Source organism: Canis lupus, chromosome X, assembly GCF_003254725.2.
Source record: "Canis lupus dingo isolate Sandy chromosome X, ASM325472v2, whole genome shotgun sequence".
In the NCBI taxonomy this organism is placed as follows: Eukaryota; Metazoa; Chordata; class Mammalia; order Carnivora; family Canidae; genus Canis; species Canis lupus.
Genome location: NC_064281.1, coordinates 82,520,948 through 82,547,209, shown reverse-complemented (window position 1 = coordinate 82,547,209; position 26,262 = coordinate 82,520,948). Strand labels below are relative to the sequence as shown.

At 34.9% G+C, this 26,262-nt stretch overlaps 1 protein-coding gene across 3 annotated transcripts in view; it reads right to left on the bottom strand.

The window, feature by feature from the left end:
• COL4A5 (collagen type IV alpha 5 chain) overlaps nucleotides 1–26,262 on the bottom strand; it is a 266,238-nt gene that overhangs the window by 39,363 nt on the left and 200,613 nt on the right. For all 3 annotated transcript variants that reach the window (XM_049107518.1, XM_025431466.3, XM_049107517.1), the window contains exons 30-36: nucleotides 21,654–21,767; nucleotides 16,748–16,915; nucleotides 16,039–16,128; nucleotides 15,326–15,475; nucleotides 13,393–13,491; nucleotides 11,937–12,026; nucleotides 11,382–11,521 (exon numbers count right to left, since the gene is read on the bottom strand). In XM_049107518.1, coding sequence (XP_048963475.1) covers nucleotides 11,382–11,521; nucleotides 11,937–12,026; nucleotides 13,393–13,491; nucleotides 15,326–15,475; nucleotides 16,039–16,128; nucleotides 16,748–16,915; nucleotides 21,654–21,767 — 851 coding nt within the window. The remainder of the gene's footprint in view (nucleotides 1–11,381; nucleotides 11,522–11,936; nucleotides 12,027–13,392; nucleotides 13,492–15,325; nucleotides 15,476–16,038; nucleotides 16,129–16,747; nucleotides 16,916–21,653; nucleotides 21,768–26,262) is intronic.

Below are 26,262 nucleotides of genomic sequence, written 5' to 3'. Positions count from 1 at the left end.
ATAGTTTTCATAGTATAAGTCTTTCATCTCCTAAGTTAAATTTATTCCTAAGTATTTTATTTATTTTGATGTAATTGTAAATGTGAGTGTTTCCTCAATTTCTCTTTCCGATAGTTCGTTGTTAGTATATAGAAGTGCAACAGATTTCTAAATGTTGATTATGTACCCAACGACTTTCCTGAATTTTTTTTATTCACTCTAACAGTTTTTGGTGGAGTATTTAGGGCTTTTTACAAATATAAGTATAAAGTATAAATATAGATACATATATACACATATATTTGTCTGAAAAGAGTGAGTTTTTACTCTTTCTTTTGCAGTTTGAATGCCTTTCATTTCTTTTTCTTGCCTAATTGCTCTGGCTAGCATTTCCAATGCTATGTTGAATAAAAGTGGAAAAAGTGGCCATCCTTGTTTTGTTTCTATTCTCAGAGGGAAAATCTTTCAGCTTTTCACCATTGCGTATGATATTAGCTGTGGGCTTCTCATATATGTCCTTTATGTTGTGATACATTCCTTCTATACCCACTTTGTTGAGATTTTTATCATAAATGGATGAATTATGTCAAATAAATTTTTTGCATCTATTGAAATTATCATATGATTTTCATCCTTTATATTGGTAATGGACAATATATCATATTGATTGATTTATAGATGTAAACCCTCTGTGCATCTCTGGAATAAATTTCACTTGATTGTGATATATAATCCTTTTAATTGTTATATTGTTTAATTTGGCTTGCTAATATTTTGTTGAGTATTTTTCATGTATTTTCATCAGGGAAACTGGCCTGTAATTTTCTTTTTTGTGTGGCATCTTGACTGTTTAGGTATCACTGCAATGCTGGGTCAATAAGGTGAGTTCAACGTGTACTCTCTTCTTCAATTTTCTGGAAAAGTTTGAGAAGCACACATATTCAGTCTTTAAATGTTTGGTAGAATTCACCAGTGAAGTTGTCTAGTTCTGGACTTTCGTTTATTGTGAGGTTTTTTTTGATTACTGATTCAATCTGTTTACTAGTAACTGGTCTTTTCAGATGTTCTATTCCTTCATAATCCAATCTTGGAAGAGTGTATGTTTCTAGGAATTTATTCATTGCTTCTAGGCTCTCCAATTTGTTGGCATATAATTATTTATAATAGCCTTTCATTATTGTTGTATTTCTGTGGTGTCAGTTTTAAATCCTTCTCTTTCATTTCTGATTTAATTTAATTTTTAATTTGAGCCCTCTCTTGATAAGTCTACCTAAAAGTCCGTCAATTTTACTTATCTTTTCAAAGAACCAGCTCTTAGTTTCACTGATATTTTCTATGCTTTTTTAGTCTCTATTTTATTTATTTCTATGTTGCCATTTTTTTATTTCCTTCCTTCTACTAACTTTGGGGTTCATTTGTTTTTCTTCTTCCTGTTCCTTTAGTTGTAAATTTAGTTTGAGACTTTACTTGTTCTTTGAGGAAGGCCTATATCATTACAAAGTTCCCTTTTAGAACAGCTTTTGCTTCATACCATAGATTTTGGCAAATTGTATTTCAATTTTCATTCTTCTCAAGCTAATTTTTATTTTCTCCTTTGATTTCTTCATTGGCCCACTGATTGTTCAGTAGCATGTTATTTAATCTCCCGTATTTGTGTTTTGTTTTGTTTTGTTTTTAGTTTCTCCTTGTAGTTGATTTTTAGTTTCATGCCACTGTGGTCAGAAAAAGATGCTTGATATGATTTTAATCTTCTTAAACTTACTGAGACTTGGTTTGTGGCCCAACATGTGAACTATCCTGGAGAATGTTCTATGTGGATTTAAGAAGACTGTATTCCACTGCTTTTTTTTTTTTTTTTTTTTTTTTGGATGGAAAGTTCTGTATACATTAAGTTCATCTAGTCTAATGTGTCATTTAAGGTAGATGTTTCTTTATTGATTTTCTGTCTGGATGACCTATCCATTGATGTAAGTGGGATATTAAAATCCCCTACCATTATTGTATTGCTGTCAATTTCTCCCTTTAGGTTTGTTAATATTTGCTTTATTTATTTAGGCGATTCTATGTTGGGTGCATTAATATTTACAAATGTTATCCTCTTGTTAGATCGATCCCTTTATCACTATGTAACACCCCTGTCTTTTATTTTTTTTATTTTTTATTTTTTTAAAGATTTTATTTATTTATTCATAGACACAGAGAGAGAGGCAGAGACACAGGGAGAGGGAGAAGCAGGTTCCATGCAGGGAGCCCGATGTGGGACTTGATCCCGGGTCTCCAGGATCACACCCCAGGCTGCAGGCGGCACCAAACCGCTGCGCCACCGGGGCTGCCCACACCCCTGTCTTTTAATACTGTCTTTATCTTGGGCAGCCCAGGTGGCTCGGTGGTTTAGCACCACCTTCAGCCCAGGGTGTGATCCTGGTGACCCTCCCTGCATGGAGCCTGCTTCTCCCTCTGCCTCTGTCTGTGCCTCTCTCTCTCTCTCTCTCTCTCTCTCTGTGTCTCTCATGAATAATTTTTTTTAAAAAAATACTGTATCCTAGAACGTAAAGACTGCTAACTCTGGGAAACGAACTAGGGGTGGTAGAAGGGGAGGAGGGCGGGGGGTGGGAGTGAATGGGTGACGGGCACTGGGGGTTATTCTGTATGTTAGTAAATTGAACACCAATAAAAAAAATACTGTATCTTAAAGACTATTTTGAGTGACACAAGTATTGCTACCCCAGCTTTCTTTTGGTTTTCATTTGTGTGGAATATCTTTTCCCAGCCCTTTACTTTCAGTCTGTGTGTGTCCTTATACCTGAAATGAGTTTCTTTTAGGTAGCTCACAGCCTATAACAAGCCTATAACTTGTCTTTCTAAAAATCTAGTCAGTCATGCAATGTCTTTTCACTGAAGAATTTAGTCCATTTACACTTAAAAAGTAATTATTGATAGGTATGTACCTATTGTCCTTTTGTTAATTGTTTTCTGGCTGTCTTGTGGTTCCTGTCTGTTCTTTCTTCTTTTCTTGCTCTCTTATGTTGTGGTTTAATAACTTTCTTTAGTATTACTATATTCTTTTTTACTATCTTTTGTATCTATACTATAGGTTTTTGCTTTGTGGCTACCAAGAGGCTCGCAGATAACAGTCTAGATATATTAAAATGTATTTTAAGTTGATAGCAACTGACCTTTGAACACATTAGAAAATTCTACATTTTTTGCTCCCCTCTCATTTTATATTTTTGATGTCACATTTTACATCTCATTTTGTCCATCCCTTACCTGATAATTGTAGTTTGAGTTACTTTTAGTTCTATTGTCTTTTAACTTTCACACTAGATTTATAAATGATTAATCCACTACCTTTACTATATATTTACTTTTACCTTTAAGATTTAAACACTCATGTTTCTTTGTCACTAACTAATGCACTTTCTTTTCAGCTTAAAGAAGTCCCTTTATAATGTTTCCTGTTAGGCCAGTTTGGTGGTAATGAGCTCTTTTAGCTTTTGATTGTCTGTAAAAGTCTTTCTCCATCAACCCTGAATGATAACCTTGCTGGGGAGGGTATTCTTGCTTAGAAGTTTCTTTCTTTCAGAATTTTGAATATATTGCCCCACTGTGTCTGGCCTACAAAATTTCTGCTGAAAAATCTGCTTACAGTTTCATTAGAGTTCCCTTGTACAAAACAATGGGTTTTTCTCTTGCTGCTTTTAAGAGTCTATCTTTGGACAGTTTACTTATATCTTAGTGTTGATCTTTTTGGGTTCATCTTACTTGGGCTCTTATGGCCTTTCTTGATCTGAATGCTTCCTTCTTAGATTAGGGAGGTTTTCAGCCATTATTTCTTTAAATATGTTTCCTTCTCCTTTATCTCTCTCTTCTCCTTCTGGGACCCACTATAATTAAAGTATTATTGAGATTTATGTTATCTCATAGGTCCCTTAAGCTGTCTTTATTTTTAAATTTTTCCTTTTTGATTTTCTGTTTGGGTGAGTTCCACTCTTGTCTTCTATATCACTTTCTTCTGCTTCATGTAGCCTCCTTTTCAACCTTTCCTGTTTATTTTTCCACTCAGTTATTGTATTCTTCAGCAAAACAGCTACTTCCCCCAGTCTTGAAGGAGTAGCCTTGTGTAAAAGATATAACTTATCCATCAACCTAAGACCTAGTTCCTTGTCTCTCAAACCTTTGTAATTATTTAAGCAGCCTAATTTATTATTATGTCCCAGCTGTTGAAGGTGTGCCAAGACCTGTCAGTGTTCTAAAGAGAGGAATCTCAGTCAGCACCTACTTTCAGGTTGATTGGAAGACACATCCTTAGGCAGCAGTTTAAAAGTATGCAAATTAATATAAACTCCTGTGGTACCACAATAGTAAACCCTACTGGCCTGTAGACTAAGTGGATCTGGGGGTGTTGCAAAAATTGGGGGTTCAAAAAATGTATCAGGTCCTTTTTGGGAGGTACCAGCAGGCTGTATCAAGGCTGAGGAGGAATACAAAGATGGCATCCTCCAGCCTGCATTCCCTGAGAGTACCCACGTAGCCTCTACATGTATGCCAGACTTTAAGTCTACCCCTCAGACTGAAGCTCCAAGACAAAAAACAGGCCTTTTTCGCAGACTGGGGATTTGTTTCAGTCCATTGTCTGCATAGTGCTCTGGAGGTTGGTAGCATGCCAAGAACTGTGTCTCTGATTGTTACAATCTTGTGGTATTTAGGAATATGAGTCCCCTGGCCACCAGAGCCAGATGGTTACAGAGTGACCCCAGTAAGGACTACGTGCATCTGCTGGCTTTTGCAGGGACCACTGGAGAGCACAGAACTGGTATATTCCACTTCTACATGGCTGCAGGAGAATCTAGGGCTGGTGCTTGCCTGCCATCTTTAGTGGGGCAATGGGAGAGTGCAGGGCTGGTCACACTTGCCAACACTATCAAGGGAGAGGGAGAGTACAAAAGTCATGCCTGTCAGCACTTCCAAACTTAAAGAGAATTCTAAAATACTCCTGCCCCTCTGGTAGATGCTTTAATATTAGCAAATGAATCTCTTTCACATATAATGCTGGCACTTTTTAAATTGCTGCTTTTGCACTGTTTTCTGAGGTGGATGAGTCTGCATGGAAACCCTTCAAGAAATGTATCTCAGTTCTTCAGTCCCTTGGATGTAAGCCCCTTTAGTTTTCAAAGCTAGATGTTTTGGAGGATTGTCTTTCTGTTGCAAGTCTCAGAGGTTAGGGTGCTTGAAATGGGGCATGAACCTCTAACTCCTCAGTGAGAAGGTCCAGATTCATAAGATTGTAAGTCACTATAGCAGAGGTAGGATTTTGAATGAGACTATCTCTGCCTCTGCTACCTGTTGATGTGGCCCTTTTACTACCTGCTGTCAAGGAAGCTGTTCAGTTAGTTTTCCGGTGTTTTTCAGAGGGAAATAATTGCTCCCTATGTAGCTACAGATTTGCTGTGTCTACAGAAAGAGGTATGTTCAGGATCTTCCTATGCTATAATCTTGGACTGCCCCACCACTATTCTTAACAACTCACTAATTATAGAATTTTTTCTTATGCTTGACATCCCCCAATCATAGTATTATGTCTCCTGAATCTTTAATTCTACTCTCTTTTTAATATAGGAAGTCTCACTTTGCATAATCATACGGAACTATAATAATTAAGATGCAAACTAAACCACCTAAAAGGGATCTTTATTAATGAGAAAAGTACGATTGTTCCATGACGTTTAAGAGTTTTTCCCACAACTTTATCTCTCTTCATGTAGGTTATATATGTATAGAGAAAAGTCATATATTGCTAAATCTGCTTTCACTAACTTCCTTGTCTGCATCTCTCAAGTCTCTCAATGGTAGCAATATCAACATTCCTATGGCTCGCTATTTTCTCTGTAATCCTATTTGTATTAGATTTTAATGTCATTTCCGGTGTTATCACTTCCCATTTTTGCTGCACTTTTATCTCTATTGGTTAATTTTCTCTTTTAAGTACCCATATTTTTAAAATTTCATAGTGGTTTATCAGTGAGAGACAGATGCAATACAACCACATGCTTTGCTATTAGGGCATTAAGGGAATAATAAATTCACAGTGACTAATCACTGACAGAATTTGAAAGAAGTGAAATAACCATTCACTGATCATGACATTCAACTGTTATTTATATATTGATTTATGAATTGAAGTGCTAATATGCCATGGTAACTTTAGTTTGAACTATGTTTTTGTGGACTAATGTTATATAACTAAGTTGTGGTAACAAATTTGTGCATATCAGAACTGTGCAAAGTAAGGACTGCCTGTGCCTAGTAGAACTGAACTATAAAATCTTCTTTTTTCAATGTGTCACCATTATATGACAAAACAATACCATCTGAAAGAAACAACAGACTACTTCAAATACATGACTTCTTTGTTTTATTAGCTTTGGAAATATCTAAGTTTAGTGTAGAATTTGTTTACTGAAATATACTTGAAGGCTGCACAGAGAAAGAAACTAAGTCAGCTTCTTGCTTGAAGAGTTGAATATACTGTGAATATTTGCTAATCAAAACATGTTTTTTTCTGTAGACCTTCATTATAAATTCAGATACGACCTATGGTAATTTAGTTCCATTATATAAATGTTAACATTTGTTCAGTCCAGAAAAAATATATATGAAAAAATTTAGAAAAAAATTTTAAATGGAATTTCAAATCAATGAGTAAAGGATGGAATCTATAACAAATGGGGTTGGGTTACCTGGATATTTATTTTAAAAACATTAAGATATTCCCTCACCTCACATAATATAGAGAAAAAGCCAATGGATTAAATATGTAAATATACGGAACAAAATCATGAAAGTACTGGAAGAAAATATGCGTCTATTTTTATAATATTAGGATATAGAAATTTTTTTTTTGATATAGAAATTTTTATAACAATCAGAAAATTATGCTCCTGATCTTTCCCACCAAATCTGCTTCCCCAAATCTCTCTTATCTCAGTATGTAGCAACTCTATTTTCCTACTTGCTCAGAATAAAAACTTGAGAGTCATCCATGATATCTTTCCTTTCATAGTCCATGATATCTCTCCTCTAATATTCCATAAGCAAATTTTTCTGGCGTGACCTGGAAAATATATTCAGATTCTGAATGTTTCTTATCACTTCCACTGCTACCACCCTGAACCACGCCAAAAAGATCTCTGGTCTGTATTATTTAAATAGTATCATAAGTGGTCTCACTCTTTTCATCCTTATTCCTTTATGATCTACTTCCAAAATAGGAGCTATGATATATATATTTTTATTTTTGATTATTAAAATTTTTTAAAGATATTATTTATTTATTCATGAGAGACACAGAGAGAGGCAGAGACATAGGCAGAGGGAGAAGCAGGCTCCATGCAGGAAGCTGGATGTGGGACTTGATCTGGGGACTCCAGGATCATGCCCTAAGCCAAAGGCAGACACTCAACAGCTGAGTGACCCAGGCATCCTGAGCTATGATATATTTTTAAATTTCAGTACAATCATGTTACTCCATCCAGTCACTCCCCATTTCACTCAGGTATAAAATCCTTAACTATGATCTACAAGGCTCTAGATAATTTATCTTCCGTTACCAATCTGATCTCATCTTATTCTTAGTTTCACCTCACTCACTCTGTTTAATCCACACTAGCCACCTTCATGTTCTTCAGACATGTCTTTATGCTCTTATCTCAGAGTGTTTGAATGACTCATTCCCTCAATGCATGTGAGATCAACTGTTATCAGAACAACTTTCACTTATTACTTTATTTCAAAATATAGCAATTCTCAGCAATTCCTATCCCCAAGCCTCACTTAACTTTTGCCATACCTTCTAACACACCATAAATGTATTTATTTTGTTTATTGACTAGATGCAAGATCCACACAAGCAATGAGTTTGTTTCATTCATTTTCTATCTCCAGCACTTAAAACAGTACCTGGCATCACACACGCTCATTAGGTATGTTTTAAATGAATGAATAAATAACATTTGCCTGTGTAAAAATTTTATACTTTACATGATAAATGCACAGTAAACAGGGTTCTACGACAAACAAATGACTGGGAGAAAATATTTGCAAGATATATAAATAGGCAATGGATGCATCTTTGTGAAGTACTTCCATAAATCAACAGGAAATACACAACCAAATCCCCTCCTGAAAATGAGGCAAGGGTGTGAATAGATAATTTGTAGAGGAGATATAAGTATAAGAAATCTCATTCATAATTAGGAAAATTCAAAATTAAACAATGATACTCTACTTTTCACCCACTAGACTGACAAAATTAAAATGACTAATAACACCCAACATTTGTAAAAAGAAAAAACTAGAAAATTTCTTACACTGATCAATATAGTATAAAATAGTAGAGATATTTAAGAGAAAAATTTGTGATCATCAATATTAAAAAGGCATATAATATGATGGGTTCCAGCAACTCTACTCAGAATTGATTCTATGGCAATATTTACCAAGTAATCTTAAGATATATATGTAAGATATGGGTAAGAATCTTCAGAGCAACATATATTTGTAATCATGAAAATATAGAAACAACTCAGTGTTCATAATTGGTTAAACTATTTATAGTTAACCCATATACAAAATACTATATAATTATGAAAATGAGTGAGGCATTTATTTATGGGCTGATAAAGAAAATTTGCTAAGACTTACTAAGTTATGATAGCTAGGTCCAGACCAGATATATAGTATGATTTTATGTATGTAAATAAAAACAAAAGATACCTATATTTGGAAGATGCAGCATCATTTCATGAATCAGGAACTGAGGAAAAATGCTTCCAATTATAGTTGTAAGATGCACCTCAATATGAGAGATTTTGAATGTAAAAAATTAAGTCTTAAAATTGATGAAATATCTATCATATATTCATGTTTATATACACATAAAATGTCTTTTGTGGATGACTACTAAAAATGGTTATCTTGGGGAAGAAATATGAATTTAAGGTATGTAAATATGTGGAAAGAAGAATTCTCATTTTACATTGTTTCATAATGGTTGTTTTTTAAAATCAAGTTTCTTGGTTACTATTAATATAAAAACTTTGAAAGACAAGAATCTAAATGTATTTATCTTTTGACCTGGATATTTAACGTTTAAGAATCTATACAATATAAATAATTAAACATGCGTCTAGATATGTGTCTAAGAATATTCATTATGAAATTATTTGCAGCAACACAATGTCATGCAACTATTAAAAATAATGTACAGTGACAAAGAAAATTGTCTAAGATATATTTAAAAAGAAAGATTTAAAGATATGTGATAAAGCAAATACAGAATAGTGTGTATTCTATGATTCTACACATATGTAGAAAACCCCAAATTTTGTATATGTACATAAAAATATGTAAGGCAAAGGATTCAAATTTACACACCATTATCAGTGGATCTCTATAGAGAAGGGAATGGAATAAAGAAGATATGTTATGAAGGAGATTTTCACTTTTACCCTTGATATGTCTATATTATCATTTTTTTAATGTAGCCATGTTATTACTGGTAAGATTTCAACAGAACAGAAAATATTCAACATCATGTCAATAGACTTTACACTGTTAATTTGAAGTTAATAAAGCAGAAATTTCTCTTGATTATCTCTTACAATAAGTTGATTGACTACACAAACAAAAGTTTTTTGTATATTATTAAAAAGAAATTACCTTTAAAACATTATTCAAATTTCACATGAGTGAAATCGTTGAACAAGAAAAAAGAGACAAAGCAAGAACAGACTCAATGATAGTGAACATCCTGATGATTACTAGAGGGAAGGTGGGTGGAGAGATGGGTTAAATAGATTATGGGGATTAAGGGGTGCAGTTGCTGTGAATACTGAGTATGGTATAAAAGTGTTGAATCACTATATTGTACACCTGAAACTAATATAACCTTGTATGTTAATTATACTAGAATTAAAATTAAAATAAAAATTTTTCAAAAGTTAAGAAAGGGCAGCTTAAAAGGAAAAAAACACATTATTCAGTACATTCTTATCTCAGTGTGAATTTTCTTTTTTTAAAAAAGATTTATTTATTTATTTATGATAGACATAGAGAGAGAGAGAGGCAGAGACACAGGAGGAGGGAGATGCGGGCTCCATGCCAGGAGCCTGACGTGGGACTCGATCCCGGGACTCCAGGATTGCGCCCTGGGCCAAAGGCAGGCGCTAAACCGCTGAGCCACCCAGGGATCCCTCAGTGTGAATTTTCATTAATTCCATGGAAAGTTAGTAACACTATACTTTTTCTAATACTTCCTAGTTTTGTGGTCTGACTGAATGATTAAAAACAATATTATAAGACAAATGATTGACTAAGAGAAAATATTTGCAACATATATAATAGGCAATGGATGCATCTCTGCTAGTTAAAAATTACTTCCACAAATCAGTAGGACTTGTTACCTTTTTTTTTTTTAATTTTTATTTATTTATGATAGTCACACAGAGAGAGCGAGAGAGGCAGAGACACAGGCAGAGGGAGAAACAGGCTCCATGCACCGGGAGCCCGATGTGGGATTCGATCCCGGGTCTCCAGGATCGCGCCCTGGGCCAAAGGCAGGCGCTAAACCGCTGCGCCACCCAGGGATCCCGACTTGTTACCTTTTTACATGGAATTAAGCAGCTATCAAATATTTGTTGAGTTTAATGATTCTAAGATACAGTCTAAATTTAAAAATATTTTATTTATTCATGTATTTGAGAGAGAGAGAAAGAGAGAGAGAGAGAGCATAAGCAGAGGCAGTGGCAGAACGAGAGGGAGAAACATACAGGGAGTCTGCAGGGCTCTATCCAAGACCCCAGGATCATGACCTGAGCTGAAGGCAGACACTTAACCTACTGAGCCATCACTTAGGTACCCCAGATACGTTCTAAATCTGATTGATTGAGAAACACTACCAGAATTCTCACACTGACTAGGGGCATAGAGGGAGATGTAAAACTGTTTTAAGAGAATACCTCAGATATACAGTTAGGAATATTACTGAACTTTCATTAATTGCATGTTACTTTGTTTAGGAAATAGATCAACAATTCCACCACTAAGAAGGGAAAAGAAAACCAGAACCACACAGAAATATACCTCTGGTTTACTGAAATATACTCAAGAGATTAAGATAGAGGGAAAGCTAAGAAATCAGAATATTTCCCCCCTCATACCTTTTTGGATTGGCTGCAAACCCTAAGACATATCTCCTTACAATATAAGAGAAAACGGGAGGAATGAATTTCCAGAATATATCATATCATTGTATAGTTCGTTTAATGAAGAATTAAGAATGAACACAGTATTTGAAAAAAAACAATCACACTTGCTAAGGTACATGCCTGGAGTAGAATTACCTTTGGGCCAGGAAGACCTGGAAGACCAATGCCTGAAACACCAGGATCACCTTTTTCACCTTTTTGTCCAGGTAATCCTGGGGAGCCAGGTTGTCCAGGAACTCCAGGAGGTCCAGGAGACCCTTTCACACCCTGAGGACCTGTTGAAAACATGTAACATGCATTTTTTCAAAATATTCTTTATTCATGGCATATCTATGATGCTTATGACTAAGGGAAAAGTTTTTTTAAAAAAAGAACTCAGCAAATTCTGAATTATATAATAATCTTTTACAATTAGGATTATTTAAAAGTCTATTTTTCAAGAAAGTTTAAGTGAAAGGGTACAGCTAGAGAAAAGATTTATGTTTGTGGATTCTTACTCTTAAGTTTTCTAAAACTCTGTCCCTTAATTCCCACTTTAAATATTTGTGAGATGAGAGAGCTCTATTCACTGTATACCTTAGTTATTGTCTCAGTTTGATTCTATCAACACCAGTCTCTATTTTGTTAACAAAGATAGTGAACCATCTGCCATTAATAGTATTAAATATTTGGGACATGTTCATCACTTACCTGGAAAACCCATATCACCTATGCTTCCTTTAAGCCCAGGAGGTCCTGTAAGCCCTGGTTTCCCAGGGAGGCCGGGGTTACCTTTGGGACCTATAAAAGTTAAACTGGTTAAATTAAGACAAGTCCACAATATTGAAGTTGCCTGATTTCTTGGCGTAGGTTATAATTACAATGTAAAGCATGGGATTAGACGGATCAAATCTTAATATATGATTAAATTCCACAGATCTAACTCAGCATAAAACAGGCAAGAGGTACCTAAGAAATCTTAGGGACATATGACATTATAAACATATATGTAACAGAGGTACAGAGATAACAGAGGTAACAGAGGTCTCCTAATACAAATTAGTTTTTAAAATGCAAAAATTTTGCCAGGACACCTTGTTTCTTGCCCTAAAACAACTCCAATAACCTGAAGTCCTATTTGCTGTATGTGTATAACTACCCTTACTGTATTTGTCACAGATAAATGATACAATGAATCCGCTTTTAAAAATGGAGGAGTGGTTTTCCCATGTAAATCTGATTATATAAAAACAGTAAATGGAAAGTGGTATCCTGTTATGATATAGTCCCAGTAGATTAGGCCAGGGATAGATAAAGTTTGAAGGAGAAATACTGTACTGTCACCCCCAACTGTCACGGCTGCTGTGTTTATACATTCTTCCTAGAGCTGTGTGATATTACCTAGGGATTTCCTAAAGACCTCCATGTTGCCTTAAACATTTTTCTTTCACAATGACTTCCATCTTGGAGAAGAGAATGCAGAAGATGTGAAGGATAGGATGGAGCTATATCAATGCAATGTAGTACAGAGTCTAGAGCAGAATAACTGACCTGAAGGACTCCTATGAGGATGGAGACCAGCTCTTTATTCCTTTGGGGCCTAACTAAAAGAAAATGGCTTAAGAAGCAGCAAGAGTTTTATTAGAAATTAGAAAAAAAACCATGTTGACTCTAAGGGTGATTAATGCTGAAATAGACTACCAAGGTAGGTTGTGAAATTTTAGTCCTTAGAAACTTTAAAAAATAGAATCAGCAGCCATTTTTTACATGGTTTAATGACTGACTTGTCTGAAGGCAATAACTAAAAAAAGGTAAATTTTTCAGCATCTACCAGATAATTGTCTCATTTATATATGTTGAAATGTATGAAAATAACACACACCATCTTATTTGGATATACTTCTCATTCTGTATATATCCTCACTCCCACAAAAAAGAAGAAACTGAGCAAAGCAAAATATACTACAAATCTTGTCAGTTGACAGCTGGGCCAAATGGCAACATTTCTGCCAAAAAAAAGAGCTCCATATCTCAGTAGCTACCCAAGCATACTGGCATCATATGTCATGACCAGATCCAAAACATCATCACACATGGTAAGTACATAATTACTTTTTTAGGATTTAGGATCAGCCATTTAATTGCTACAGGTAGTCTGTATACCTACCTGATGGTCCTGGTAATCCAGGTTGTCCACTCAGTCCAGGTTGCCCTGGGTCTCCAGGCAAACCCTGGTAACCTTTTGGCCCTGAAACTCCAGGAATACCTTCCAAGGATGAGTATAAGGAAGACAAGTTAGGTTGATATCATTAATCCTTTAAAAATAAATTGGGAAAGCTAGCAACCCAAATTCTGAACTGTGAATGAAATATAGGAACCATGATATTCTCATGTAGTATGAACTAATAGCAGTGGACACATGTTAAACCCCTCCACTTTTTATTTAGCTACCATTAGGAAATTCAAAGCACTCAATAACTAAGTCATTTTCCTCTTTGGGCCTCAGTTTCTTACATTGTAAAACAAAGGAATTGGGGTAGATTATCTTTAAGCTATCTCTTAGATTCTACAACTACCTTTAATAGTCCCATTATAATAGAGATTACTGCCTCTATTTTACAGAAGGCATAATTGAAAGAGAAGACTTGTAAGGAGTAATTCAAGAAAGATATGTCATTTTGACAATAATAAAAACTTAGGTGGCCCTGCCTCTTTTATGATGATATATAAAACTACAGTAATGTCTTTTTTGAAGAAAAATCCTACCAAGTCCTGATCATAGAGAAACATAATATCTGTACACACATATGCCCACACACACTCACATGCACACATAGACTGAAAATATTAATGGTTACGACACCAAAAAATCCACAAACTTCACTATAAGCTGCAAATAAATATAGTTGGTTTTAAAGTTCCATGTTGTTTTAGAGGCTATTCTATATAGATTGGATTATAAGCACTTTATTAATTTGTGCTTATCTGCATTTTCTGATGTCTTATTAGATGTTATACTTTTATAAAAAGAAAAATGAACTTTTTATTTAAAAAGTCAGTGTGATACTTCATATCTTATTTGTTTCTAATAAAGTAACTAGAGTAACACAGTTGTACACTAAACCTACTTTCAGCAACTTCTAGGGCTGAGCTCGGCTGTTCACAGTCCAATACTTGTTTATTCTGCTAAAGCGAAATAACAATGAACTGCATTTTTTTAAGAAAATCTTTTTTTTAAACTTTTATTTATTTATTTATGATAGTCACACACAGAGAGAGAGAGAGAGAGGCAGAGACACAGGCAGAGGGAGAAGCAGGCAGAGGGAGAAGCATGCTCCATGCACCGGGAGCCCGACGTGGGATTCGATCCTGGGTCTCCAGGATCACGCCCTGGGCCAAAGGCAGGCGCCAAACCGCTGCGCCACCCAGGGATCCCTTAATGAACTGCATTTAAAAGCCAAGCATGATGTGTATATCCTAACACTGCAGGGCAACAATGTACTAGTTATCTCATCGGGTTTCAAGGGAAAAAAATTTAAAGGACCAGCAAATTTCCCAAACACTGAAATCTGTTTTCCAAGTGATTCTGGCTATATATCCATTTTTCTCAACCACATCCTATATTGCTTTCTAGAAAGCCTGAAGATGACTACCTTAAGTCTATTTTTTAAGAGTTCATAGTTCGTGACTGATTAAACTACAAAGAAAATAAATAAAAGTAGATCACTTGGGGCAGCCCAGGTGGCTCAGCAGTTTAGCGCTGCCTTCAGCCCAGGGCCTGATCCTGGAGACCCGGGATGGAGTCCCACGTCAGGCTCCCTGCATGGAGCCTGCTTCTCCCTCTGCCCGTGCCTCTGCCTCTCTCTCTCTCTCTCTCTCTCTCTCTCTCTGTCTCTCATGAATAAATAAATAAAATCTTTAAAAAAGAAGCTGATCACGCAAACAATACAAATCAGGTTAAAAATATTCATTACCAAAAATGTGATATATCTAAGTGCCTTTTGTTGGTGACTACTACACTACAAGTCACTTTTCATGCTATTAAAAATTAAACTTCAGATATACCAGTTAACACATTCACAAATAAATGCATTACTCACCTGGTAAGCCAGGGTCCCCCTTCTCTCCTTTTGAGCCCAACAGATCTGGATCCACTGGTCCAGGAGGGCCTGGAAGGCCAGGCTCTCCTTTACCACCTTTTTCTCCTTCAGGGCCAGGAGGTCCTGGCTGACCCTGCAAACCATTATCACCTAACACCAACATGAGTGTGGGGAGAACACAACAGATCAGACTCATCCTTCCAGGATTAATGCATGTAAAGATTATTCACACGTTCCATAATTTAGTAGGCCACTGACCATACAAAATGCTTATGCACTATGGTTATTGTTTATGAGTAACTTGAACTCACACAGATTTTTACACTCAACACTCCCTCTATTTTCTGGGGTTCTTTGACAATTATAGAAACTAAAAAAATCAAAATTTAATCCCTGTATTTTGTTATTTTGAGCTGAGCATTTAGCACATTTCATGGTATCCAAACTATGCATGCCACCAAATTGAAAATAGAACGTACTTAAATGCCATGTCATATAAGAGATGAATCACTGAATTCTACTCCTGAAAGCAATGTTACACTATATGCTAAATAACTAGAATTTAAATAAAAACTTGAAAAATGCCGTGTCACATAGAAACAAAATATAAGTAAGCATTGCTCGTTTTAAAGCACTAAAAATATTCTGTATTAACATAAAACAATGTTAATTTTCTCCCTTACATGTATCTTCCAGCCAACTTTGAATATTACCTTTTAGACCAGGAATACCACTCCTGCCAGGAATTCCCAAAGGTCCTGGAGGGCCGGGAGGTCCCATCATACCCATTTCACCTTTGGCACCTTTGAAGAATACCAATAATTAACTTTTACCTTTCCTTGACCTTCGAAAGATAAAAGATAACTTTTAAGATGTCAACTGGAAGACTATTGAGTGTTGGGAAGAAGGCACTAAGTTTTATCCGTTTTCAACTTTTGCAACCTTAGTGAACACTTCTGCTGATTCTATGAAAAAAAGACTCTGGGGTGCCTGGGGTGCTCAATCAGTTAAGCATCTGACTCTTGATTTTGGCTCAGGTCAGGATCTCAGGGTCATGGGATCAAGCCATCCTGGAAGTATATCATTCATCCCAACCACTCCAGTTGGTGCCACGTGGATCAAAGATAAATGACCCAATCAAATCGTGCCTTAATTTCTGACCCACAAAATCCTGAACAAAATAAAAAGGTTGATTTAAACCATTAAATTGTGGGATCTTTTTTTATACAGCAATACCTGACCAGAAATCTCAGAGAAAAAGCGTAACGAAAATAGCAAAGTGAGTTTCCTGCAAAGACATTTAATACTTTTCCTTAAGGGATAGTGTCAATCCAGAAAAATACAACAAGAAAATAATATATCAGAATCATGTTAGTTTTAATTTCCTGAATCCAAAAGCAGAGAAAACTTTAAATAAATTACCTGGAAATCCAGAGGCTCCTGCTTTTCCTGGAAGCCCTGGTGTTCCTGGGGGTCCCATAGGACCAGGTGCTCCAGGAATCCCTGGACTGCCTCTCTCACCAGGGGGTCCTAGAACGTCAAACCCAGGAGGCCCTGGATCTCCCTTCTCTCCTGGTATTCCGTGTAGGCCTAGTTAATACAACATCAATATTAACAAGTTTTGAAGTAGTTTTAAGATATGTATCTGATTATTTTTCTAGCAAAAAATGATAGATTCCTGTGTATAACAAATCTAACCGTGAGTCAGAGATACTTTTGGTATTATGGATATAAAATGACCTAACAATCAAACTTTAGGATTTTCAAGCATATTCCTCTATGAAAGTGCTTCTAAAATTATTTCCAGTGAAAGACTAATGTTTTCTTAATTCCTGGTCCATCGTGGACTAATGTTTTCATAAAACAATAAAAATTACTAAAAAAACTAAAATAAACTAAAGATGTACAAAATACATGACTACATTTTGGTTATTATATTCAACAAATGCAATTACACTGTCAAATTACTATATAAGTTTCTAAATGTTTATTCTCAATTTCTTCTAATTCCAATGCAGACTGGTAATAAGCAGTTTGTGACTTGACATTGGTCCATTGACTGCATTTGGATTTGCACTGCTCTAAGGTACTATGGATTATTGGGATATTATTTCTATAATCTATAAAAATGATTAATTACTGAATAAGTCAATTATGTGGACCTTTTTTACTTTGTTTTACATGTTATTTTAATAATATATTACCATCAGTTTTTGTTGTTAAATTTTGTTTCTCAGTATTCCAACCAGGATTTTACAGAAAAAATATGACACTGCAGAAATATTTAACCTTAGTAAATTTTGTAAGACTGAACTATTCCAAAAGACAAAATGGTTAAGAAAGAATATATTTTGGGGAAAGAATTACTCTACAAACAAAGCAAGTTCCCACTCTAATCCCTAACAGGTATGTGACTTAGTGAGTTACTTAATATTGTTGATCTACAGCTGTTAAGTGGGGATACAACTGAATGGAAGCTGGAGGCTGAGCCGGGTGACTGTTCTCAGTGTCCCTTCAACAATAAGACCCAATTGTATTGTTGAAGATTCACAAGTAATTATTTTTATAATAGCAAGACGCCGGGATTTTAAGATCTGTTTGATGTCATATACCAACATGTCCTTAGACCAATAAAATTCACTTTGAAAATTAGAGAATTCCATTTAGTTGGCACAGTGGTAATGGTTCCAATGCTGTCATTTCATAGAAAATATTATAAAGAGGGGAAAGATATTTTACATTATTATATTTGTGACATATGATGAGATACCTAATGATGAGCACTATTACAGCTCCCTGTACAGATTACTGCCTACTGTTACAGTATAGTTCAACTAGTTTTTGATAGCTAAGTTTTTAAGATAACCAATTTGTCCTTTGAAAGACGCTCTACAAAATAACAAAAAAAAACCCTCAAAGTATTATTAAACCTGGACAAATCTTGTTTGTTTTTCATGTTTAAAGCTTTAAGATTCAGCTTTTGAGAAAGAACTACAGTACTTGGCAGACCTGAAGTTCAAAAGGCAGGAGTTACAGTTCAGCAGCAAGATGAACCACCCAAGCAGAAGCAAAGTTGCAAAAAGATTAATTAGGTTAGGAAACAAAGCTAAGCATGTAAAGATGAGAACAAAAAAGTCAACAAATAGAAGTTATTAGATACAGATTCACAACTATCATATATTAGTAATGAGTAAAGAAACTTATCTTAGGCATTCATTCAGATGTTCATATAGTATATTGTATAAGTGAAATGTATTTGCCAATAGAGATACAATAAAATATTTACATTCACAAAAATAATGCTCTTTGATAAAGATCAGCTTCATATTCTTATCTCTGATCCTTAGATTGCTTTGAATAATCCTCTTGGAACTTAAGTTCCTAAAGATAAGTTAGAATTTAAAACTAAATTTGATTTATACTATAATAGCTTAGGTACAGAGAACTCAATAATCATTAGCAGATGAGTATGACTAAACAACCTGCATGTACTAGCAAAGATTCTTTTCATTGTTATTTGTTATAGTAACAGATATTATGCTGTACTTTTCACAGTATAGATCTTTTCCATGAATACTGTCAAAAATAGGCATCCTGGTAAGGTCAAGAATGAAGGCAGTCAACATAAATTCAAAAGCTCTGCCGAATTTCCTCATATAATAACAGGAATTATATGGCTATATCTATAGAGGATAAGTACATTAAGGGTATAGAGATGCTTTAAATTTATTGGCAGCCAAATGGAACCAGTGAAAAAAAAAAGGAAAATTTCAAAAACACATATTATCTGTGAGAACTTTACACAAACACACACACACACTCCAATGATTTGATAGCTGAAAAAAAAAGTTAGAAAACTTCATAAATAAAGTGGGCTATGAAACTTCATCTATGAAATGGCAGGACTAATTCCTTGTTTCTTTGTTTCACGTAAGTAGAGATGAGGTTGAACTGATTCAGCTACACACTTTTTCCTGAGACTCAGCAAGGATTACAATACATTTGGCTCAGGTTAGGGTATGATTTATGGACATGGAATTGAGTATATTTAACTGACCTCTTAAAAATTCACTAAAGCAGCAATCTTCTAGCTAATAGCCAGATCAAATAATAAGAATCAACATTTCCATTTCTGCCTGGATTAGTAGGGCATGGAATGAAAAGCATTTTGCTTCTTATCCTTTGGCATTTTTTTTCTTTTATTTCCCTGCCGTCAAATGAGGACTTGATATTCAACAGTTCCTTAATTTATAAACATGCATTAAACTGTGTATCCTGTCTTGGAAAAGAGAATGACAAATAGTAAAGCTTAATTAAATTACAGCAGAAAACTGGAGTCTAAAAAGCTTAAAAAGCATAATGCAAACATTTTATGCTGGGGAAATGACAATATAGAATACTTTGCATTAAGTTTTCTATTGCAAAATGAAACATAGCAAGTATATTAAATAAGCTTATTTAAAAAAATTGGTAGTTAGAATTTCAGCCATGCAGTGCAAGTCAGATGTATCAAGGTATTAGAAACCGTCTTGCTAATCACCCTTTCATTGAGATGTATGAACAGAAATTATAATGTTTTGAAATGGGCTAATATAATATTCTGCTTTGGTGATATAAATAAATTTATATAAAAAGTGAGTACATGTAGCTAGTATTAAATATAAAGTGTGGTCTATCTCGTAGTAAAAAAATTGTAATTTGATAATGTATCTTTATTAATAAGCATGCATTCGATACATTTTCATGCCAACTGCTATTAACTTCATTTGTTGAACCATATTAGTTGAGATCTTGAATTTTATGGCAAAGTATATATTTATGGAAGAATGAGATGAGATTAAATTCAGCACAATTATTTTTCCGTCTATCCTAACTAGACTTTATAAATTAATATACCTATATATCTATCAGTTAAAAAGAAGGTTAGATGAATGTAACATTTAGAGTACTAGCTAAATTTGAAAAACCAGAAAGCACAAATAAATGTATTGGTGCTGTTTTTGTTCAGATTGGTATTAACAATAGTCTTTTCATTCTTGCTTAGCTATGACTTAAGAATTTAAAATCCTTTCAAAATCTCATGCAATTTTGGGAAATAAAAGAAATGACAAAACATAACAGAAATGATAAATTCATTTTAGCCATTTTGTGAAACAGTAGGCCAAGATTATAATGACCAAACCTAAAAACTGTTTTTTCTCAAGAACCCTGTGCTATGCTAGTTGAACAGAATGGTTTCTTCATGAGTGTTGATGCAGCTACTTTTTAACAACCCAGTTCAAAGCAACACAGCAAGTTTTCTCAGCTTTAAATCAGTAGTGACATGTTAGGGGCCATTTAAAAAAGGAACAATGGGCCATAAACATAAAATGTTTAAAAAGAACATAAGCAAAAATTACCTTTACTTTCTAGGCTTTTTTATTATTAACTGGTGTTTCCAGATTTTTGGCATAATAACTAACAAAACATTTATTGCCATTTAAGGTCAGAAAATATATTTCTACTGTTTCAAAGTACATCTGTGTATTTAAGCCCTCTGACATATTCATGTAAATTAAGGAATGATTAAGTTTTCCATATTTTTTGAACTTTATGAATTATTACACTGCTTTGCAATGACATGCCAGCCCAAGGGTGGCCCTTAATGTGCCTTACCAGATGGCTCAGAATCCACAAAACTCAAATAAGTTCTCACACAAATATAGAGAAACTATATGATTCTCTATTAGGTTACAAGCAGACAAAACTTGTTTTGCATATCTTGCTAGTTTTCATTTTGCATGTATGTATAAAAAAGTTTGCGGTGCTTATAAGTTGCAAAATGATTGCTGACTTAGGGGTGAGAGAGGAAATTCACCTCACTTGTTTTATTAAAAAAAGAAATGAGAATGCCTAAAATATATTTTTGACATGTTTTTAAGTCTAGTTCTTGTTTGCTAAGAAATGTTAATAGATTCCTCGATGGTCTATTAATTCTATACAGCTACTCAGGTCTGAAATAATCAGCACTAGAAGTTTTTAGCTCTGTGATTCCAAGTCTGTGACTGGTTCAATGATTATATGCTGAGGCAACATACTGCAATTGTGAAACTGCATTATTGTTAATAGATCGATTTTAAATGAACAGGGAGGGAAAGTATCACAGATTAAAGTAGCTCTTATGCTGTGACCTGTACTTTTTCAGTTTTACAAAATTATACAAGTAGACATGTAACCTCTCAAATCTGTATTCTGGAAAACTATTACATAGTTTGCAGTTTACTGATGAACTAGCCAAGCTTTATATAATGAGTGCTACAAAATGCACATTTATTTACTCCAATCTTACCAGGTTCACCTACTGGTCCAGGAATCCCTGGTGGCCCTGGTGGTCCCTGAACACCTATTCCTGGAAGCCCAGGAGGTCCCATTGTCCCAGGTTGTCCTTTTGGCCCAACATCACCTTTAAGAAATAAATATAGTTTAGATATTAAAAACAATAGCTGAGTCACTAGTCGTTAAGAACCACAATACCCATGTGAAAAGACACATCAAGTTGGGATCTTGAAAAGCTATCCAATCACTGAGCAAGAAAAGTATACACAAGTACCCAGAGCAGATGACAGGAAATGCATTAAAAGTTACAGACAGGGCAGCCCGGGTGGCTCAGCGGTTTAGCGCCACCTTCGGCCCAGGTCCTGGTCCTGGAGACCTGGGATAGAGTCCCACATCAGGCACCCTGCATGGAGCCTGCTTCTCCCTCTGCCTGTGTCTCTACCTCTGTGTGTGTGTGTGTGTCTCTCATGAATAAATAAATGAAATTTTTTAAAAATGCTTTAAAAAAAGTTACAGACATATAACTTATGCTGAACACTCAACTTTACTACTTAGATCAAACTCACAAAATAGTACATAATATTATGAACCACACATTTCCTTTACTTGTAACTCATCTTGGGCAAATATCTCTATGTTTAAAATATATTTTCAAAAAAAATAGATAACCTTTAACATCTTCCTATTTACTAACTTCCTATAAAAATGCTAAAGCCTCTCCTATCATCAGTAAAATGCCTTTTTGACCATAGGCACTTCACTCTCCATCTTCTCTCTTTTACTTAAAAAAACATTACATACACTAAAATTCTTTTTCTAGTGTACTTTGATGAGTTTTGACAAATTTATAGTCATATAATCACCACCAAAATCAAGATAAGTGAGATACATATATAGTCCAACAAACCAAAAGGCTTCCTGTACCTAGTTGTAGTCAACCCCTCTCCACACTCTAATGCTCGGGCAACTACTTGATCTGTTTTGCCTTAGAGTTTTTCCTTTTCTAGAATGGCATGTAAATACATTTATATAATATGTAGCCTTTTGAGTATATACTATATAAAAGACATATACTATATATGTCTCCTTTCTTCTAACATAATGCATTCAGATTAATCCACATTGATGTACCTATTAGCAGTTGACTTTTTATTGCTGAATAGTATTCCATTATGCAAACATGCCATAATTTGTTCATCTATTCACCAGCTGAATATATATATAATATATATATATATATATTTTATTGAGGTTTGATTTGCCAACATATAGTATAGTACCCAGTGCTCACCCTGTCAAGTGCCCTCCTCAGTGCCTGTCACCCAGTCACCCCATCCCCCCACCTGCCTCCCCTCCCCTCTGGTATTCATTTACCAGAGTTAGGAGTCTTTCATGTTTTGTCACCCTAATTTTCCCTCCCTTCCCCTATATAATCCCTTTCACTATTTCTTATATTCCCCGTATGAGTGAAACCATATAATGATTGTCCTCCGACTGACTTACTTCGCTCAGCATAATACCCTCCAGTTCCATCCATGTTGAGGCAAATGGTGGGTATTCATCCCTTCTAATGGCTGAGTAGTATTCCATTGTATATGTATACCACATATTCTTTATCCATTGACAGATGAATGGATAATGGCTATTTCTAATTCTTGGTGATTATGAACAAAGCTGCTTTAAACATTGATCTACAGGTTTTTGGTAAAGTTTCTCATTTTTCTTGGATAAATAAGAGTGGGATTGCTGGGTCATGTGGTAAAGGTATGGTTATATGAAACTTTCCATTTTTCTTTAAGGTTTTAATTTAAATTCCAGTTGGTTAACATACAGTGTGATATTAGTTTTAGGTGAGAATATAGTGATTCAACACTTCCATACAATACCTGGCACTCATCACAACAAGGGTACTCCTTTAATCCCCATCAGCTGATTCACCTATCCCCTCAACCACCTCCTCTTGTAATCCTCTTGTAATCGTTAGTTCTCTATAGGTAAGAGTTTGTTTCTTGGTTTGCCTCTCTTTTTAATCCCCACTATGTTCCTTTATTTTGTTTCTTAAATTCCACATATGAATGAAATCATATGGTATTTTTCTCTACTGACTTATTTTGCTTAACATAATACTCTCTAGTTCTATCCATGTCATTGCAAATGGCAAGATTTCATTCTTTTTATGGCTAATATTCCATTGTGTGTGTGTATATATATATATATATGTATATTTGTGAAATTATAAATTATGGAAACACCCCAAGTGTCCATTGACTGATGAATAAAGAATATTCATGTTCAGAATTATGGGTGTTTCCATAATTTCACAATTATAGATGATGCTGCTATAAACACTGGGGTGCATGTATCCCTTGAATTAGTATTTTTGTATTCTTTGAGTAAATACCTAGTAGTGCAATTGCTGGATCATGGGGTAGTCCTATTTTTAACTTTCTGAGGAACCTCCATACTGTTTTCCACAGCAGCTGCACCAGTTTGCATTCCCACCAATAGTGCAAGAGGGTTCCCCCTTCTCCACATCCTCACCAACCCGTTTTGTCTTGTGTTGTTAATTTTAACCATTCTGACAGGTGTAAGGTGATAGGTCATTGTAATTTTGATTTGTATTTCCCTAACGATCAGTGAGGTTGAGCATCTTTTTATGTGTCTGTTGGCCATTTATATGTCTTCTTTGGAAAAATGTCTATTCATGTCTTCTGCCCATTTCTTAATTAGAAAATTTATTTTGAGGTGTTGAATTGTATAAGTTCTTTATATATTCTGGATAATAATCCCTTATCAGATATATCACTTGCAAGTATTTTCTCCCAAATTGTTTTCCAAGTGGGTCTACCATTTTGAATTCTAACTAGTAATGTATGAGAGTTCTTAGTTATGATGCATCTTTGGCATCACTTGGTATTGTCAATTTTCCTTCTTTTTTGAAGCCTATTCTGACAGGATATGTTATCTCATTGTAGTTTTGATTTGCATTTCCTAGATGACTGATTGTATTGAGAATCTTTATATGTGCGTACTAGCTAATCAGATATCTTCTTTGGTAAAGTATCTGTTCAAATGTTTTGCCCATGTTTCCAAATTTAAATTTGGTTGTTTCCTTGTTATTGATTTTTGAGAATTCTGTATGTATTCTGGCTAGAAGTCCTTTTGTCAGATAAATGATATGAAAGTACATGTCATCTTATGAAGTCCAATTTATCCATTTTTATATTTTTAAGATTTTATTTATTTATTCATGAGAGACACAAACAGAGAGAGACAGAGACAGAGACATAGGCAGAGGGAGAAGCAGGCCCCCTACAGGGAGCCTGATGTGGGACTCGATCCTAGGATCATACCCTGAGCCAAAGGCAGACATTCAACTGCTGAACCACCCAGGCGTCCCTCAATTTATCCATTTTTAAATATATTTTTGTTTTGGTGTTTTATCTAACAACTTTGCCGAACCTACAATCACAAAGATTTTCTTCTGTGCTTTCATCTAAAACAAGGGATAATGAAAGTACTGCCTATGGGCTAAATTTGGCTTACAGGCTAAATTTTTGAACTGCCTGTGAGCTAAGAATAATTTCTACATTATTGAAGGCCGTTAAAAAAGAAAAAATATTATATGAAAGAAACCATAAGTGGCCCATAAAATAAAATAAAAAAAATATTGGGATGCCTAGATGGCTCAGTTTATTAAGTGTCTGCCTTTGGCTCAGGTCATAACGGGATCAAGCCCCAGGTCAGGTTCCCTGCTCAGTGTAGAGCCTGCTTATCCCTCTCCCCCTGCTCATGCTCTCTCTTGCTATCTTTCTCTCTCAAATAAATAAATAAAATCTTAAAAAAAAAAGAAAATATTTACTATTGGGCCCTTCATAGAAAATGTTTGCCTGCCTCTGTTCCAATTTTTTTTATCATTTTATGTTATACATTTAGATCTATGATCCATTCTGAGTTAATTTCTGTACAATGTGTGAAGCATGGTTTGGGGTTCATCTTTTGTTTTGTTTTACACACGGATGATGAATTGATTTACCACTATTTATTGAAAAGACTGATTCTTCTATTGAAATTGCCTTTGCAACTTTGTCAAAAATCAAATTGTATATTTCTATTCTTGGGTCTCTATTACATTCCATTGTTCTATATGTGTCTATCTTCTCACATATACTACACTATCTTAATCACTGTGGCTTTATATTAAGTTTAGAAGTTAAGTACTATGAATCCTCCAACTCTGTACTCTTTCTCAAATTATTTTGGCTTTTCTAGGTCCTTTCCTTTTCCAAATAAATTTTTTGAATAAAAAACTACTGCAGGGATGCCTGGGTGGCTCAGCGGTTGAGCATCTGCCTTTGACCCAGGCCGTGATCCTGGAGTCCTGGGATCGAGTCCCACATCAGGCTTTCTGCATGGAGCCTGCTTCTCCCTCTGCCTTTGTCTCTCCCTCTCTATCTGTGTCACTCATGAATAAATAAATAAATAAATAAATAATCTTAAAAAAAAAAGAAACTACTGCAGAGTTTTGCTAGGGAACATGTTCAATCTATGAATAAAGCTGGAAAAAACTGTTTATGTTAACAATATTGAGCCCTCCAACTCATGAAGACAAAATATCTTCC